Source organism: Pygoscelis adeliae, unplaced genomic scaffold (assembly GCF_000699105.1).
Source record: "Pygoscelis adeliae isolate BGI_AS28 unplaced genomic scaffold, ASM69910v1 Scaffold113, whole genome shotgun sequence".
NCBI lineage: Eukaryota > Metazoa > Chordata > Aves > Sphenisciformes > Spheniscidae > Pygoscelis > Pygoscelis adeliae.
Genome location: NW_008825108.1, coordinates 13,864,517 through 13,883,855, shown reverse-complemented (window position 1 = coordinate 13,883,855; position 19,339 = coordinate 13,864,517). Strand labels below are relative to the sequence as shown.

General features: G+C 36.5%; 1 protein-coding gene across 5 annotated transcripts in view; it reads left to right on the top strand.

Annotated features, from left to right (window-relative positions):
- Window positions 1–4,955: 4,955 nt before the first annotated feature.
- The window catches only part of PPHLN1 (periphilin 1), a 69,439-nt gene continuing 55,055 nt past the window's right edge, over window positions 4,956–19,339 (top strand). For 2 of the 5 annotated variants that reach the window (XM_009327610.1, XM_009327609.1), the window contains exons 1-4: window positions 4,956–5,004; window positions 6,126–6,217; window positions 9,475–9,645; window positions 10,568–10,629. In XM_009327610.1, coding sequence (XP_009325885.1) covers window position 5,004; window positions 6,126–6,217; window positions 9,475–9,645; window positions 10,568–10,629 — 326 coding nt within the window. In that variant the 5' untranslated portion in view covers window positions 4,956–5,003. Of the gene's footprint in view, window positions 5,005–6,125; window positions 6,218–7,307; window positions 7,365–9,474; window positions 9,655–10,567; window positions 10,630–19,339 lie in introns of all 5 variants that reach the window. The other 3 variants (XM_009327607.1, XM_009327606.1, XM_009327608.1) reach the window with 3 other exon arrangements.

The window sequence follows — 19,339 nt, the reverse complement described above, 5'->3', positions numbered from 1 at the left end:
GGGCCGGCCGCCGCTGTGCCGGCACCGAGGATGGCTTTGGTAAACCTTACCTTTTAAACCTTTTTAAAACCCGTGCATGGCGGAAGATTCTGGTTTTCAGTTTAATTTGCGTTTTTGCTTTGAAGGGGAGGGTGTTACTCCTCCTGCACACTTAGGAGAGTTATTTCAAACTTCGGTCACTGGTTGGAGGCTGTATAAATCCCATCGTAAACGCTTGCGGTGAGACTTCTTGTGGGTGTCCTGGTGCAGAATCGGTATCTTTATGTTTCTGGAGGGGTAAATAATACATAACTGTGTCACTTAGATGATTTCCTTAAAAGTACTGGGATAAATCTTTACACTTAGCCTGACGTTAGGGTGTCCTGTAATATATTTCAAGTCTTTATTAGTATTTAAACACCGTAAGGCTGCTCTCCGTGGTTCTTTGTTCTCACTCATACTCCTTAAGTGGGCTCTTTACCATGCATCAGAGGTTTTAATGGATAGCCTTATAATAATTCTTTGTCCGGGGTGTCTGGGACTTCAAGGGAACAAAGAGTCTGTCAGAAATACACAAAAAGGTGTGGAAACCCACAGAATCTGTGCAAGCGATGAGTAGGGTTTGATACATTGATTTGCCCTGGGTGAAATATTCAGAGTCAGTTGGTACTTTCAAGTGTAAATGTTGAAAGCATTGAAGTTTTGACCTGTTATGACAACGGTATGGTGAGCTGACATATTTTGTTGTCAAAACGTTTGTGCTGCAAGACAGAAAGTCACGGTGGAGGCGGTGATCCATACAGTTGTTTGCATTGACGTTGCTAGTCTAGCAGCCCCATCGCAGCCTGGCAGAACGTTCTTTTCATGGTATTGACACTGATGAAGGACGGGATGTTGGTAACTGCAGGTGTTCAGGCAAAGATAAGAGCTAATACATCAGTCATTGTATTAATATAACCCCCAACGCATTGCCTCCATTGCTCTTGCTCCCAGTGATATATTAGAATGATGTGGTAGGAAAACTGAACCAGTGGGATTGCAAATCCTCATCAGAATGCTGCTGCTGTTAATAATTATATTCAGCTTACGCATTTCTGGCTTTTTTCCCTTTTGAGGTGGGAGTTAATTTGACTTTTGTGGTCAGTGCTTTCTTAAATGATTTTTTTCCTTTTTTTCATTTTTTTTTTCTTTCTCTTGTTTTAAGTCAAAATTATTGTGAACAGGTCAGGAAAGATTGGAAGAAAGCCTTTTCCTTCAGGTTATTTGGTATCTAGGTTGAATATGCCTAGACTTGTTGCAGTCATGCTTCTAATTGTTTTTGAAAATCTTATAGCCTAATATTTGTTATTAGGAAGGGATGGATTCTCTTTGTAACCTTGTTTTTTCTCAGTGCCTCCCTCACAGTATTTTATGTACTGTCGTGGTGGTTTTTTCCCTCAGCTCTTACACTTCTGCTTTTTCATCTTACCAATAGAGGACTATGTCTATTCAATGTTTTCTGCCTTTCCCAAGTATGGGGGGAGGAGAAAGTTACTTTTTTTTTTCCCCCCCAAACTCAGTTTTATCTGTCTTGCCTCCTGTCTAGCTAAGAGATACTGGAATATCTTTGAAGCGCTATCAAATACAGATTCCAATTGTTGGAAGGAAAAGCGGTGTTTTCTATCTTTATGTCCTCAAAGCAGCAATTGTTGCAAAATTGGCCATGATATTTCTAATAAGTTACAATTCTCTAAGCACCTTTCCTAGGTCTTACTCATACAAAAGCGTCTAAGCTTTTTTTGAGAGCTTTCCAAAGCAGAGGAGAGACAGACCTGGCCCACATCTGTCAATCTCTGCTGTTTGTCAAAGTAACAGTATAAAACCAGATATATCCCCGTAGCATCAGAGATACCGCAGCTGCCTGCCTCTGCATTTACAGCACAGCGTTGGTTTTATGTGTTCACATATGGCGAGGTGTAGCCATCTGGGTTAGAAAGCTGTATGTTTTTGAAACAAAAAGGTAGATTCTGCAGAAGGCTGATAGCAAACACTGGAAACTTACGGATCCTGGAGAAGTAGGTATTTCTAGCTGTGATGAAAATTGATGTTGCAAATGAATGTAAACAGACAAGAATTGTGTACAAAGTATTGCAGAATACTGGAGTGCTTTTGCAAATGTGTCAGCTTTTTTTTAGCATATATTATTTAGAAAGCAAAAAAGAATAAAAAGTTAATGATTGATAAAGAAAACCCAGTTGTACAAAAAAAAATCTGAAGTTCAAGTGACCCATGTAATCTGCTTGATGAAGAAACCCTTTTTGTATTACACCAGTTATACTAGCATAGAGCAAGACATAGTGCTGTGATAATTGGAGCAAAGCCATTCTTGGCACCTGGCCACAGTGGAGCAGCTTGCGCTGCATTAATAGAATGGCTTCTGCGTACGCTGGAGTGTCTTTATTTGAGAAAATAAAGACCTTGCTTTAGGGAAAACAGTTACCTCTGATCAAAAATAGGAAGAGGTTGTTTAAATTAATACAGCAAGTGATTATATGTCATGATCGTAAAGAAACATCAACTACCTTTGCTGTATATGCTAATAGAAAATAGTCAGTGTGAGTGACAGTAGTGTTAGGTGTGAAACAAAAATAGATTTTTTTTTAATCTTCATTTTAGAACAACTTTGTACTGAGAGAACAGATGAATCTGAATACAGCGTAGTAAACTTGAGGTTTGATCTTTTCAATTCTTGCTAATTGAATCTTCTCATATTGATCCTAAGAGTTTAGTCTCTTTGTGGTTATTAAAGCTGTGTTAGGTCACATCATTTAAGAAATGGATTTTTTTTTTTTCCCCTATAGAAACAGATGAAATGCACTCAAGATGCTGGGAAATGCATTTTCCTCCCTTTAAACATTTTTTTTCTTCTGGTATTTTTCAAGTGCATCCTTATTTTATCTTATTGATCCCAGCTAAAATTTGCCTGTTTAGTCTTCTATATAAAATTGGTCTCCTCCTACTTTTTTTCCTTACCAGAATCAGCCATCAAGAACATAGCTCAAAATGCTATCTGATTAATTTTCTTAATTTCATTCCTCTAAATGCAAAATATTCTCACTTCTGAGGATTTTTCTTCCACCTCCATACTTCATGTCTGATGTAATTGTGCTGTGGTTTTTTTTCCTTCCATCTGTTGGCTTTTGAGATAGTATGTCTCTACCTTTTTTCCAGCTTGTGTTTTTGTTTTGTCAAAAAACCGGTGATAATTCTTGCTAGTTTCAGTGAGGTCCATCAACAGCAATAAAAATAGGAGTGTTTCTGTCAGCCTTGCTGCCTGATAATATGACAGAGCACGTATGTGAATGTCGGTGCCTGCTGCCAGTGATGTGTGTTGGGATGTTGGAGGTGGCTTGCGTGACCAGAGCAGCGTGATGTGAAAGCTTGCACCTAGCTTCAGTGGCACTTACCTGAAATGTGTTGCTTTTTGAACATTGTGTTCAGTTAACAATTTCAGTAACTGCTGCAGGCAGCAGGGTGTGGACACTACTGTGTTTGTCAAAATGCAAAAAAACCCACTTGAAAACCTTACCTGAATCCAGCTTCTGATATTTGCTGTTGGTTTAAAAACTGAGTGAGGCTCGCCATCAGGTACCAAAGTCTATGCGCGCATGAGAGGTGGGTGGGCCGTGGACGAGCAGGGGTGGGAGCAGGCACTGCGGGAGGCTCAGGTGCTCTCCAGCTGTGAGTGGGTATGGACAGAAGGAACGGTCCACCTTGGGGCAAGGGCTGGGCACGGGGGACCAGCAGCAAAGTGTTTTGAGAAAGAGCGTGTGACACTGTTCCAGTGTAATGATTTTGTCTTGCCTCAGCTAATTCTGTCCGTCCTGGTACATGTAAAACACAGGAGTATTCAGGTACTGTTCTAGGTACAAAGAAAAGAGGATTGCGGGGATGGTGCAAGAGCAGATAGAGCACCCTCCCAGTGACGTGGGAAGGAGAGGGCACAGGGTCAGCCTAAGAACAGTTAATGCACGTGTAGCCCCTGGTATGAATTTTTAAGGCTTTAGCAAAAGTGCCTGAAGTAGAGAATGAAGAAGAGTTGAGGCAGTTACTGTGAAAGTGCCAGGAAGGTGCTTCTGATGGGTATGCCTGACCAACAAATACAGCGGTATGAGCAATGGTTTCAGAATTAGTAACACGGAGCACACTGGCGAGGTCAGGGACAGCAGACCCTCTAGCTCGTACCCTTACTGAAACCAGGACCAGCCAAACTCTGTTGGCTTAGTCAGCTTTTGATTTGTGATCTGTAGTGACATTAGACTAGACCCGTGTCTTGGTTATGGAATGTACTTAAAGTCAAGTCTGTTATAAAATGGAACAAACTTTTAAGAAGATACTCTGGTTCATGTGTACCAATGGTAGGGTCAAAATCTCTGAACATAAAGGCTTATTACAGTTGAGGAAGGAGCTACTTCATCAGGATTTACTATCTGTTGTCAAAGGAAAAGCATTTGTTAAATCAAACTTTTCATTAACCTCTCATCACGTGCAGCTGAGTCTTATTTTTCTCTATTTAATGATACTGAAAGACGCTTAAATAAATATGAGTGAAGTCAATATAGTAAATATTTTTCTGAGTGTTTTTAAGAAAGCAGTTACAGTAGTTTCCAAAAGCTTTTGCTAACAAATGGAAGAAAAACTGAGACTTGAAACAGTGAGTAAAAGATGATAAAAAGGAAAGAAAACTCTGGAATTTATTAGGAAAGTGTTGTATCTGTAATAATTTGTCACGGGAATTTTTTTGCTGTTGTGAATTCAGCTGAGTAGTTCATATTCTTTCTTAATTGAGTGTAGTGAATTACTCTGTGCTAATTCAGACAGATCATGAGGGATAGGCAGTTGAAAGACTTAGATTTTAAATGTCTGGTTTACTTAAAAAAATGTGCTTATAAATATATATGCATTTTTTTGCTGACTTCAGTTTCTTTTTTTTTGTAGGTCATTGAATGGGTCTTCAGAAGCAGAGTTGCTAAAACTGACAGAAAAGTAAGTATGTGAGTGTTAGTTGTTCTTCACAAAAACATGTATCTGACAGTGCTACCTCTGTTTACAGTTGATAAACCCTTTTGTCATGTTGGTTCTTAACATCTGTAATAATCAATATTTTTATATAGCCTCGTAAGTCTATTTCCAGTTAAGTGGTTTTATTTTGTGAAAGTAGATAATGTTATGTATTTCTCCTTTTGAATATGTCCTGCTGTTTCTTTTTCTTATTGATTATTTTTAATAGTTGGAACTACCATTGTGAAGGGAAACTTTGAAAAATATAATTCTAGCAATTTCTTACCTATTTTCAACAATGTATAGTGTATAATTTGTCACCTTTATAATAATCAGAAAGGTTTCAGCTCCTCAAGTTTGTGTTGTCTAACATAGTATGACTAGAATCACTTATGGTGATGGTTTATTTCCACCTGTATGTAGTTAATAATTTTGACTTTGAAAGTCACCTTTCTCTGGAAAGAGGAGTTTTTGTGTTCTGCTGGCTCCCGATTTAAAACAGGAAAAATCTGCATGTGAAGAGTGCATTTCATTCATGTATTCAAAACACGGAGCTTTGTACTAGCTGAATGATGTGTTGTGTTTTAACCTCTTTCCAGATGGTTGAGATGATGAAATAATTCAATCAAAGTTATTATATTATATAAAAAAGTAGAAATTCTTCAATCTAATAAATAGGAGTTGAATTTTCTTAAAAAAAAAAAAAGTCCTCTATTTTTAGCAGAGCAATATCAAAATTGCTGGAAGGTATGTGTGTATGAATTTATATGTACAGCTGGTATTTGCAATATGCATATATTTCAATAGAGCTGTTTATAGTATCTGTAAGTCCTGTAATTATACTGATTATACTGCACTAATTTCCAGTTGTTCGGTTGTTCTTGCACGTACTGTGAGTTATTTTTGCTTAAAGTTCATTGATTACTTTCTATAACTAGAGAGACTTACTTTTAAAAGGGCTAATTAAAAAAAAAGTGTATGTACAGGGCTTGTGCATATTACATTATTTTGGGAGAAGAGCGGGAACCTTTATTTCTGTGCTTACTATCCTTTCGTCTATTCATAATGAGTCTGGTTTTGGCTAATAGGATTTTTATTGTCTTTAGTGGCATATCGAAGAGATGAAATGTGGTCTGAAGGGCGATATGACTATGAAAGAGTTCCAAGAGAACGTCTTCCTCCAAGGATTCATCCTGATGTAAGTGCATAGTATGTTTCTTTAGCATTATACTGTTATACTATACCTTTATACCATGACTTGTACCATAAGGGCTGAATTTATGTATGTATTTAAGTTCCTAGTATACCCCAACTTCCGTTCTTTTCTCATTCATTTAAGCCAACGATCTAGCAAATGCATCTGCACAGAGATAATAGGATGCCTACAAAATTAAATCTTGGTTTTTTTTTTTCAAATCTATTGAAAGTGTTTTAGAATAGTTGTGTATTGATAAATTGATTTTTTTTTTGGGTGTAATTCTTTGTGTTATTAAACACAGGATTTTTAATAACTTCTGGAGAACCAAAGACCATACTATGTTATATTTTTCCCCAGACTTTTTTTTTAATGTTAATACATCTTTGAAGTGATTTGAGGTGGTAAAACGACTGCGTTCAGCATTGTTCTTGTCACCGATGCAGTGTTTTATTATGGTGCTTAAAGTATAGAAGGAAATGTGTGTAACAAATGTTGAAAATACATCTTTGCTAAAGAAATTAATTTTGGAGCCTTGTAAGGGAAATGCTTTTCAAGAAGAGTGTCGATGGAAGACTTCTACTGGCATGGATACTTCTACTCTGTTATGCTTGTAAAAGCAAACGCAGAAGCTATGCTTACTCTGCTGTAGAATAACTTTAGAATGCTTTTAGAAAATCTCTGTGCCTAAGAGTTGGGTAAAATTTTTTTTTTTTTTTTTGCTCCTGTGTCTGAAGTCTCTAAAGAAGAAAGAAAACATGTTGTAGCTTTGTCTTTTGAGCTATTACACCATAAGTAGAACTTTAAGAATACTTTTTGATACTTCTATTTACATGCTGTGCAATGTACATTTGGCAAAATAAAATTTCAGGTACCTGTGCCTGTTATCTGGCTTTTCTTTTAATTCTTTTAAACGTTGGAATAATGGTGTGGCTGATTTAGCATGCTTTCTGGGTTCCCTCTAACATATTTTCAGCATGTCATTTTGGAAGCGTACCAGTGTTGGTAACTTGGTAACTAGTTACATAGTCTTCTCTATTGAGTAGTGTACTAGTGTTTGGCTGCTCTGTGACATTTTTAACTCTTTTTACAGGCAACAACAAAATTTCTGCATTTTCAGCAAACTGGAAATCAGATAAGTTTGCACAGGGTATTTAGTCAGCTGCTTCTCCAAAATATTTATCAGCAACGGGACATGAGGAAAGGCAGAATGTATTTTCAGATTTTTTTTTTTTTTAATCAGCATTTGACTTGACTAACATATTGCTAATTTAATTTAACCATTGCAACAGTGACATTCCTAAATTCCTTCAGCCTTTCAAGCTGTCCAGGGAACAATGCATGGCATATGCACTATGAAAATCTACTTTAAAAATTAAAAGATGTGATGCACTCATTTTGATGCAAGAATTAACTAGATAGCTCAATGCTAGCTTTATATTACATGTGTTTGGAGCTGGGAATGAAGGGACTAGCAGAATACACTCATTTATCACAATCAGTACTATCCATCTGCACCAAAACAACACCCCAGTAGTTGGGCAAACCAAGATCTGGTGTCTCTGCCTTACTGAAAGGTGGATATGAAGCTCCTTCTCGTACAGGTCTGCTGATTCAAGATAGTTGGCAGGCAGTTTCTGTCCTTGTAAGCCTGTGCCATTGTATCTGTGTCCATGTATAGAGGTCTGACTTAATTTTGACTAGACAAGTAAAATGGAATTAATTTATTCAATCTATGAATGCGCTTAGCATTTGCTGATAGGTTAGTATGATGGAACTGAGACATGCCAATGATACAGAATGAAGTATCTCTTGTTTGAGAGAGCAAGAAACTTGTCCTAATCTAAACCGGGTGCTAATTACATATCAAGTGTAGATTGTAGTAGAAACACATGCTTTCAGATCCTGGTAAACAACATAAAGTTGCAAGCACTTGGCACCATTAACTGTAAGTGGGTATACCCTGAGCTTTCATGTAACTATCGTTCTGTATGTCAGTATAGTTATGTGACGGGGACTTCTGGTTGAGATTAAAGCACAGAGCGGTTTTATTTTAGCTTCAGAGCACATCTTTGTCAGACACCAAACTAAAAAAAAAAAAAAAATACACGTGGAGGAAGTTCAAGGAGGTAAGGGTAAATCAAGCATTGTGGCTGTGTATGAATGCTTATGTAGTCTCTACTTTGCATCAGTATGGCTGTAGGCTGGCTTTGGATTACTCTCTAGTGAATTTGTTGGGTGGTCTCTGAAATCAGAACTAACTTTTTTTTGCATGACAATATTTAGCAGTTTGTGAATTTAATGTATTTTTCTACAAAAACTATTGGTGCATTAGATTGTGACTTCCACTACTATTAAAAAAACTCCCTCCAAATTGCACATGCTAACTCAAGTCTCTGCATTTATAGCTTGTGTTTTTAAGGCCGATATAAAAATTATCTTGCTAAAGGAAGAAGACTTAAAATACAAGGTCTTACATTCATGTTTTTGTTTGCTTTTTGTTTGCAGTTGGCTTATATAATACTTGGTTCTAGAAAATTGAATTTGTATCTTTTGCAGCTGTGCAATTTGCACTTAATAAACAGGATTTCTTTAATTGGTAAATGGTGTATGACATTTTATTTGAAGGAAATAAAATAAATTAATTTTGCATTCTAGCAAAAAGCTATCCGAAACTTGCATTAAAAGAAAAACCGAGAGTGTTAAAATTCTGTCACTTGAAATCCTCAGATCACCTACTGCATTGTATTGAGGAGGTGCTTATCTATTCAGATTATGAAGCAAGGACTGTCTTCACTATAATCTCCATAGCGTGAAGGATGTTATTGACATTAAGAAAACTGATATTATTTTCAATGGGCTCTTTGTTTTGCAGGCATTACAGGTGTAATTTTCTTTATTGCATTCCTAAGTTAACATAAAAGTCTCTGAGAAATATATGTAGCTAATGCTTAAAAAAAGAAAGTAACCGATGCTTAGAAAGTAGCTAATGCTACTGCTTTAAACTTTCAGAAGAAATTTTCCCGCTACGATTAAACTTGTAATGCCTAAGGATTACATCTGAATTGTGTCCAATTAGATTTAATAAGTTATTCCACCATCATTCTCGCATGAATTTTTGTTTGTTGTTCCCCTGTGCTATTTCAGCTTTAAGATTATTATAGTCCCATATTTAGAAATAACTTGTTTTTACTTTTATGTATTCACTACAGATTTTCAGCTGTTAAAAGCAATATGATTTTGTTTGTTTTGTGGTTTAGGATGATTACCATAGAGTAGTAAACATTGTGCCCAAGAAACCACCGCTGCTCGAAAGACCTGGGGATGGGAATTACAGTCGGTATGATGATTACAGTCACACTGAGTACAGAGACTATGAAGAGGGTCGCAGTTTTGCCCATGACAGAAGAAGTGGCCCTCCACACCGAGGTGTACGTAAGGTGATTCTTCTCACATGTTTATCTTCTCATTAATGCTTGAATACTGAACAATTGAAATATTTCAGACAGAGCATTTATGTTACTGCTGTTCTCATAAACTGAAATAGAATGAATAGAAAAAACATCCAGGTTTTGATACTTGTTGCTTTTTTGCAGTTACTGTGCTTCTAAGACTCTTGTGATTATATGGTAATACCTGTTTGCTGCTTCTTGTGTTTCCTAGCTACTCTATTGACTTAGAAAAGAGCCCTTGTCCAGCATTGTGGAAAGCTCAGAGTCTGAACTGGGAAAACAAAAGTGGCCAGAAGTCCTCTCTGTAATGCAGTGCAAAGTTATCTGGATGAATAGAAGAACGATTGCAAAATCATTCTATTTAACAAGTCCTTGCACATGCAACTTGTTGAATGTTGTCTACCTAGCCCTCTAATTCGCACAGTTCACTTATTTAAATTCTGTCATGATGTTGAATGTTTTAGGTTTTTTTCCCCCCAGTTGCTACACTTAAGTACAAAATTTATGGTCCCTTTGAAAGGTCATTACTGTTGGCTCCTCCAACCCAGCTGTTTGAAATTCTGTAATTTCAAGCTATTGATGATAATTTACATTTCAATGAGCAGAATTTTCTTTTTTTTTAGTCAGGGCCTATGTATATAGTTCGGAAATTTTTGTAGTTTTTATGTTTTGTACAGCATTTCAAAGTTGCTCTTTTTAGTATTGACAGAGGAAAAACATAAGAGGAATGGGGTAGAGTGAATAAACTGAGAGGAACCTTGCTGTGAATGACTAATACTTTCTTTTAGCTCATTAAATGCTTTGGTTTTGCAGTGAATAAGTACCATTTGGCAACTAACTGTACCTGACATCAGATGTTGAGATACACGTCACACAATTGTTTTGCATGTACGTTTTGCAGGATGAATCAGGATACAGATGGCCAAGGGATGATCATCCTATAAGTCGGCAGCCTGAATACAGGTATTTTATAAGACTTTACAGTAGTGCCATGCATAGGCTGGGACTATGTAGGGCATTTTTCTTTGTTATCAAAACAGTTTGTAGAGCAGAGCAGTGAAATGGCAGGGATGTGGGAAAGGACATCTGTTGAAATAAAAGACGGTAGTGGAAAAGTGGTTTCTAGTTGTATTGTTTGAAATACAAATTAAATAAATGGTATGACATGAAAGTCTCTATTTTAGTATTTGTTTAGTAAGGATAGGAGGCATAATGATAGCACCTTTAGGATGTTAGCCTGGGACTGTAAGTAATTTAGTGCATCTCCCTGATCAGTCGCACCTTTTACACGACTTCAGAGAATTCTTTGGTCTAATATTTGCTTCTGTGACTGCAGTACCTTGGGGCCACAATACAGTGGAAAGATACCTGCGCCATTTTAAAGATTGGTGGGGTGGATAATGGGATTATGAAGTTCACCATAGCCTTGTTCTGACCTCCCTGTTTTCTCAGTTGGACCGATGAGTAGATATTTCCATCATACATGATATTCGTTTCTGTGAGCACTTCTTAGTCTGTACCTCAGGTTCCCATCTATGAAATGTAAGGAATAGGATTAAACAGTAGGACTGTAACATACGTATGCCTGCAATGATGTTTGATATGGGATTATTTGGTATGATAAATAAAGTGCACAGCAGGATAGTGTTACACTCAAAATTTATGGACAAGGATGAAACTCACCTTAAATATTCAGACAAGAATCAATTGTTAGTACAACTGAAATATTAACAGTCTAATCTAAGAGTGTCATCTCACGGCTGTGCTTTTATATGCCACATCCTGTGTTTCCACTTCTCAAGATGTCTGCTATTATACCAGGCCTGTATTTCTATATACTGCATCATCGTGTTAGTCATAAATATCTCATTCTACGTGGACTAACTCCTTGTATAGCATACAAAGATCAACGAAAGTAAACCAAGTTAGCTATAGACACCTGGTCAGTTAGAATAATTGCTCTTAAACCTGCACCAGGTTAAAAAAAAAGACTTCAGGCAGGTCGGAAAAGCTCAGACAGAGCACGCCTGACAAGCTTGCTCAAAGCTTCAGTCTTGAGGCCTTGCAAACTCAATGTGAAGCTGTTAGTAGCAATGGCAATACAGTGCTACAGGGCTACACAGATGCAGTAGATATCTATTCCTTTGAATGTGATGCTTTAGACATAGCATAACTAGGTTATTACATAACTTCACCATAAAAAAAAAAAATCCTTCATATACCATAAGGGTCTGTGTGCACTGGAGTTCTCTCAAAATTGCATTCTTGGAGCTAGAAGCAACACTAAAGGGTTTTAAAAGGTAGTAAGTGTTTTATAGAAACTTGTGTAAAAATTCTTGCATCTTTCCCTCCCACTTTAGAAGAATCAGAGTTGTTTAAAGCTGGAGGGGGAAAAAAAAAAAAAAGACTGAGTGCCAGGCAGTTTATTTTACACAGAACAAGAGTGGCACCCAGTGGTCAAAAAGATTGTCTTAAATGCGTCTTGATTTCTTCCATTTAAAATGTGAGGTGTTCTGGTTTCGGCTGGGATAGAATTAATTTCCTTCCTAGTAGCTGGTACAGTGCTGCGTTTTGGATGTAGGATGAGAATAATGTTGATAACACACCGACGTTTCAGTTGTTGCTAAGTAGTGCTTACACTAGTCAAGGACTCTTTAGCTTCTCATGCCCTGCCAGCGAGAAGCTGGGAGGGGGCACAGCCAGGACAGCTGACCCAAACTGGCCAAAAGGGCATTCCATACCATGTGCCATCATGCTCAGTAGATAAACTGGAGGGAGTTGGCTGGGGGGTGGTGACCGCTGCTCGGGAACTGGCTGGGCATCAGTTGGCAGGTGGTGAGCAATTGCATTGTACATCACTATCACTTATTTTGTATATTCTTTTATCATTATAATTATTATTTTCCCTTCCTTTTCCGTCCTATTAAACTGTCTTTATCTCAATCCACGAATTTTACTCCTCCCCCCTGCCCCGATTCTCTCCCCCATCCCGCTGGGGGGAGTGAGCGAGCGGCTGTGTGGTGTTTAGCTGCCTGCCGGGTTAAACCACAACAGAGGATAAAATGTCAGCTCGTTTTGTTGAAGGCTTTAAAAATGTGTTGTGTGGTAGGTGATAGTTCCATCTGAGTCTTTACTATATATTTCAGAATATGTAACTGTTACACAACTGCAGTAACACTATGGAGGAACTTCGTAAAGATACTTGGTTCAGTTGAGGGTATGGGAATGTATTTGCAATTGAACAAAGCCCTACTGATTTATTATATAAATATGCATTAGCATGTCACAAGTCTGATTGTAGAGAAGAGCACAGGAATAGTAAATAACCTTGGACGTAAAATTCTGTGATCAGACTGCTAAACACTTGCAGCATTACATGCTTTGTAATAAACTTAATTATGATTTTTTGCATATTGCTCACTATTGAGCTATGTAGTGGATCTCAACAGAGGAAATCGAAGTACAGTACTTGGTATATGTTGTCTCCTGTGGTGAAAACACTAATTACTTTCTATTTCAAAGACATTTGCACTATAAAACATGAGATTAAAAAATGATTATATGTGAAAATGCTTTGGATATGGTGAAAGTTAATTTTGGTAAGTTCTTCTGGAGTACATATAAATAATTTCTTTTTCTTTGAGGTAGTAGAAGGTGATTTAAGATTACTTTAACCAGAAGTACTTTTTAAAAAATTTCATGGAACATGGCTAAAACATAGTACAAAGTTAGATTTGTGAAGCTAAAGACACTCAGGAGACTTGTAAAGTTAATGGGTTTTCGTAGTCAGTACAGTGACTATAAATTCGAAAAAGAATAGCTCTTTTATTGACATAAATAATCAGTTTTCTTGAGTATTTTTAAAAACTCATTCAGCAGCTAAAAATGTGCTGTAAGAAGTTGTTGTCAATATTATGTTTAGCATTTCTTCTTAAGCATTAATCATTCACATTTCCTGCTTTGATTTTTGCCAACTTAACTGTCAAGAAGTAGTTTCTGATCTCTTACTCTTTACATTTTTGTTCCCCCTATGTTTCTTTGGACTGCTGAAAAACATGACTCGAGATTCTCCCAAAGTAAAAGAAGCTGCTTATCTGGAATATCAAAAATCCTTAAATGATGCAGAATTTGGGGGGGTGAAAGTTTCCTATGTTGAAGAAACCAGCTGTTAGGTTTTTTTGGAGTGTTTTCTTTTTTTTGTTGCTGCTGCTGTTTGTTTTGTGGATTTTTTTTTTTTGTTTAAGCTTCTTGCCTTTTCCTTAAAAATAGGAAGTGCATGCTTACTTAGCAGTTGCATAGCTGTGGCTTGAGCTGTAATGTGTCTGCTGACCAGCAGCAATTCTCCGTGAGTGACGAGAGGATTGTTGAGGTTCTACCGCTTGGCTTAGCTGTCTTTTTTTTCTTGCCTTCTTTCTTCTTACGGAGTTACGCTCCAGTTTCCAAGCAGCTGTCATTTGCCAATAGTCTACCATTGAGCAGAGCATTACTGATCCTTCTGCTCTTTTCTGGACCACTCAATTCTTGAGAGTTGTTAGCCCTGTTTTATACTATGCTCAGTGAGCAGCTCTCATCCTGACCATGACTTCTTTATGGTAATATCGTATTTTATATGTTAAAAAAAGTAATTCAGAGGATGTGCTGGGCATAGATTTCAAAATGAGTTCCCAGCCCAAGAATAACCTAAGGGATTCTTGCTGGATTCCTGAACTCCAGGAACTGATGTGAATTGTGTAACCTTACAGTCATAGCTTGGTTTGAAGTGCCTCTTGGTTCAAGCCTAGTTGGCATGTATAAAGAATTGTATATCAAAGCCAAATCGCTTAGTTTGGAGAACAGAGAATTTTCTGCACACATGACGACAGTTTTAATGTCTTGGTCGCTGATGCTATGAGAATTGTGAAACCTGGAAATTATGAGAGAAGTAGAGATCGAATAACACATGACTTCTTTGTACATTTATCTTTTACTGATGTTGATCACTTCTGGGGCTGTGTTACTACTCGTCTTTAGTGATATATCGAACTCATTTATTCAAAGCACTCGAATTATTTTATGCATGTCAGATTTTTTGAAAAGTTGCAGGGAACTATGCTGTTATGTTGAAGAACTCAAATTTTACAGTACTTCTGTATGGGCCTCATAGCAATGGATTTTGCATACAAGTTCATTTTTATAAAGTCAGATGAACTTTTCAGTGTGAAATGCTTTAGAACATTGTTAGCTGCTGTTTGCTGTAATCATACCAAATTTTAATCCTTTTGAGTGCACAGAGCATTACTTCACTCTTTTTTTTTCCTAGCCAAACTGAGTTCATAAGATGTGAAATATGCGAAACTTGGCAACTTAAGATGGGCAAGACTCATCTTCAAAGAGAAATTTCAAAATGACGCACTTGTAAATCCCAGCTATACATGCATTAAATTTGATCCTTAAAATTATCCAAGATCTAGGTTTTTGTAAAATAAGGATTGCCATATTTGTAGACAAAGTACTCTGCATCAGTAGTAATGTTGGTTCATATAATATAGACTCCTGAGAAGTGGCTCACATAGGATATTTTTAATATCTCCTCTCAAGTTGTTGATATGAATAAGTTTTCCTTTGTTAATGAAGGAAACTTGCTGCTACTATGTGTGTTGTTCTGTTTATTGGTTGCTGGGGTTCTTTTTTCCCATGTCCTGTGTGAAATTAGGAAATAGTCCAGTCTTTAATACTAATGAATTTGTGTATATAAAACAGATCTGCTTATCTGTGGAGTGCACAGGAAATATTTTTGTAATAAAGAGAAATACTAAAGTAATTTTGATGCTAGAAATAAAAGAAAACTGGCAAAATATTGAAACTTAATTTTAAACAATTGGTGATCTGTGAACAACTAAGATTCATCAGTCAGTTTTATATTTTTTTTTGGAAATCTTTCAAATCAATGGCACATTGCCTTTCCTCTGAAAATTTTATGTGGCTTTCTGAATATTAAACTTACAGTTACCTCTTTAGGGTAGCAAAGCATAATATACCCCAATTTTTGTAGATGCATAAACCTTCACAGTGAGATTGTGTTTACCAAAGACCATGGAGAAAATTGGTAGCAAAGTGGGGGATAGAAGCCCAGCAATCGTGGCTTTCTGATATCTGCTTGAAGTACCCTTCCATTTGGTGATTAACCCCTTGCAAGTGCAGTATGTGATGACAGGATGTTCTAGAGGAGTAGTCTGAAGATTGTACATTAAGAAGAAAATTCTTCTTTGGCAAGAATGGTTATTTTAAACTAAAGCCATTGATGAGTCTTCAGATAGAAGTTGAGGGTCACTGACTCTTCTCTCAATAAAGCAGGATTTAATATTGAGTGTTCAGATGTGTCATAGGCCAAGGCAGTTATCTTTACATTATCACTGTACAATCACCTTTGAATTACAGGAGGTAGCTTGTTTCTTGTTTTTTTTCCTCTCCCTGTATGTATTCTTTAATGAATGAAACAGTGAAAGTGTTTACATATTTTATACTTATTTAAAACAGTGTATTATATTGTGGGAAGTCTTTAGGCTTTGGATTTAAACTTTCTTGTAATGTAAACTGATCTTTGTCTTGCTTATAGAAGAGAAACTTAGCCAAAGGGATTTATGAGATGGTGCTAAAAATGTACATAAGTCTGCTGTTCTGTTGCAATATTTGACAGGTCTTAAGGGACACCATACAAGAACCTCATTCTTTATTAAAAAACATGTGTGGAGGGAAATAAATATGGCAGTCACCCAAAGAAAATGGTCTTGCTTTTGACAGAGATTGATAAGCAGAGTTCTAATCATATTCATTAGCACATGCCTTTTTAATTAATAAATAAATAAAATCTCTGCCAGAACATTGAACCTCTCAGGTATTCACACGAACTACTAGTGTAACTTGTTTATTCATATATGAAATTACAGTTTCCTTATAATAGGTCATTGTGGTAGATTCATTATACCTGTCTACAACTCCAGGCAAGGACTTGTCTGTTGAAATCTTTAGTTCAGAAGACCCATTGTATTAGGCTGCTAGCTAAATTAGTTCACCTTGACTTATGATATTTTGGGGGGGGTGGAGGGGGGATTTAGAACTTTTTGGAAGGAGATAATAGGTAATAGATAACTTGAAAGTAGATTCTGGTTTACGCTAAATATTTAATGACTTCATATTACACTTCGTGTCTTACGCAGCAGTCTTACTGATTCAGTAGTCGCTACATCTTCTTTGAGGGCTGTTTTCTGCTCCACCGCCTCTTTAGCTCTTTTGTGCTTGGGACAACAGATTTGTTTGCAAACTGAGATTTATGTTTTATAATTTGAATTTTGTTACTTGGCCAAAATTATATATGTCTAATTGTATTAGTAATGCTTTGGGTTCCTTTGGACCATAAGTTTTAATTTTGAATGGATTTTAAGAACTCGAATCTCCTCATGCAGATACAGTGTAGCGTTTTAAAACTGCCCTGTACTGAAGGCTATGTATAATTAATAACAGTTCAGGACTGTCCACTACTGCAGGCCAATGCAATTGAAAGTAAAAAAGTTTCAATTCAGACAAGTCTGGTTTTGTTGCTGTGATGAATCTCTTTCCTCCATTTAACTTAGAACCCAGAGATTTAAAACTATGTATGTGAACACTGGCTGTTTTCTTACTAAGAATATTATGTCAAACTGAGTTTCTGCTGTTATTTATGTTGGTGGGACCTGCTTTGTTTATATCTAGAATTATACTAGAAACTTCATTCAAAGCAAGACTGCTGTCCCCTCACTTCTGAAATGTTTGTCATTTGAGAGAATGGGGAGAAAAGGAGAGACTGGTGGACAGGGTTTCAATTGTAGAATTTTTTTGCACCCACCTTACAATATGAAAATATGGGTAGGAGGTAAAAATTCCTCTTATTTTCAACTGGATTTTTTTGTGTGTTTCAGCTAATTGTGGGGTTAATCCGAAAGGTGAATGTTGCTTTCACTGGCAGCTAGTTGTAGTTGTTTAGTGATTGCTTTTAATTTTTAAATATTTTTATTTGCATAACTATTGACCATGATCTTTATTGAAGACCTATTTTCTTTTATTTCTTTGCAGAATTTCTCATTCCAATTCTAAAAAAACATGCTTGCTTTCAAAAATTGCTTACTGATAATTTTGTTCATTTTAAGGGGGATGTTGCAGAACTCTGATTTAATTGCTTATGCAATTTCCATCTCAGGTTGAGGGAAAGGAGTTTAAACTTTAAAGTCATAATATATGCTGTGTTGATCATTTAATTTTTTTCTTTTAATCATTTTTCCTCATGAGCTTCTGAGGTCAGTGCCAGTATTCCTACTGTTCAGCCAGGACCCTGGAACCTCTCACAGGAGTCTGAGCTGTGATTTCCCCCTGTCCTCCTCCTAACTGATGGGAGACTCCTTTGACTGTCTTTGGTAATAGAGGAGTCTGGCTGTTCTATTTCATTTCAGCGTGATGTCATGGAAGCTTTGTTTTTCTAATCAAAACATTTCAAAGTTTCTCCTATGTGGGAATTGTCAAATTAGCTGAACTTCCCACTACCTGAATTCCCCCCCCCCCCCCCGCAGAGCTTGTAAATATACAGCCTCATGCAGTAGAGCTTACTTTTTCTATGAAACTCAGAAGGGTTCTAAATCTTGGTTTTAACTCCTGCTGAGAGCCACAAGAGAAAACTGGGTAAGATTGTTTTCGAAAAGCATAATTAAAAATAGGTATTTTCAATCTGATTCTGTGCGTTTGGTATTTCTTATACTTTGGTCCTTTGAAATGTTGTAGTTACATTTGAATATGGTCTCTATGTTGTGACTCTAAAGGATTGACAAAGTGTTCTTTGGACTAAAGACAGGTAGTTATAATCTTCTCAAAGAACATTTTGATATTCTTAAAAACCCAGCCTGAATTATTGTTGAATAAAGAACAGCTAGGTAGTAAATGGACTTGTAAGTATTTATTTGACAACAATTACAACAAACACACCAAATTTGGTAACAAAAAACCTAGAAGTTCTCATCATGGTGGTTCTCAATTGCTATCACGTGTTTATTCAACTTGCTTTTGATCCAAAGCTATGTTACGTTTTAAAGATCTATGGCTTTTTGTGTGTACAACTGTTTCCCACTGCAGTTTTTGTAAGGTTGTAAATTGTCATATGAAATTGGTATCATCATTATATTATTTTAACAGTGGTTATTGCATGAGAACTGTTCGCTACAGCTATTAGTATGTTATGATATACATGTAAGGAAAAAATCAGTAGTGTGTACAAACTCAGTTAAATTTTGTAATAATGTTGATTTGTTGCTTAAAACTAAGTCACATTTTGGGCAAATGATTATTTTCTTCTTATCAGTGATGTTTACATAATGCTAATAAACATTAGCATTATGTAAGGAGATCCTCTGTTTACAATGTATGATAGGGCAACATGCCTAAAGATAAGATTATATACCTGTACACTGTAAGATCTTGGCTAACACCTCACTTTAAAGAAGACTTTAAAAAGCAAGCTCGTCTGGTCCAGTTTTATAGCTAATATTATAATTGAGTGGTAGATGGTATCAAACTAGCAAGTTAATGCTGTACTGGGAAATAATTAGGCAAACTCCCACGGATAGCAGTTGATTATTCTGGAAAGGTTTCCTAACAAATATGTTGAAAAACT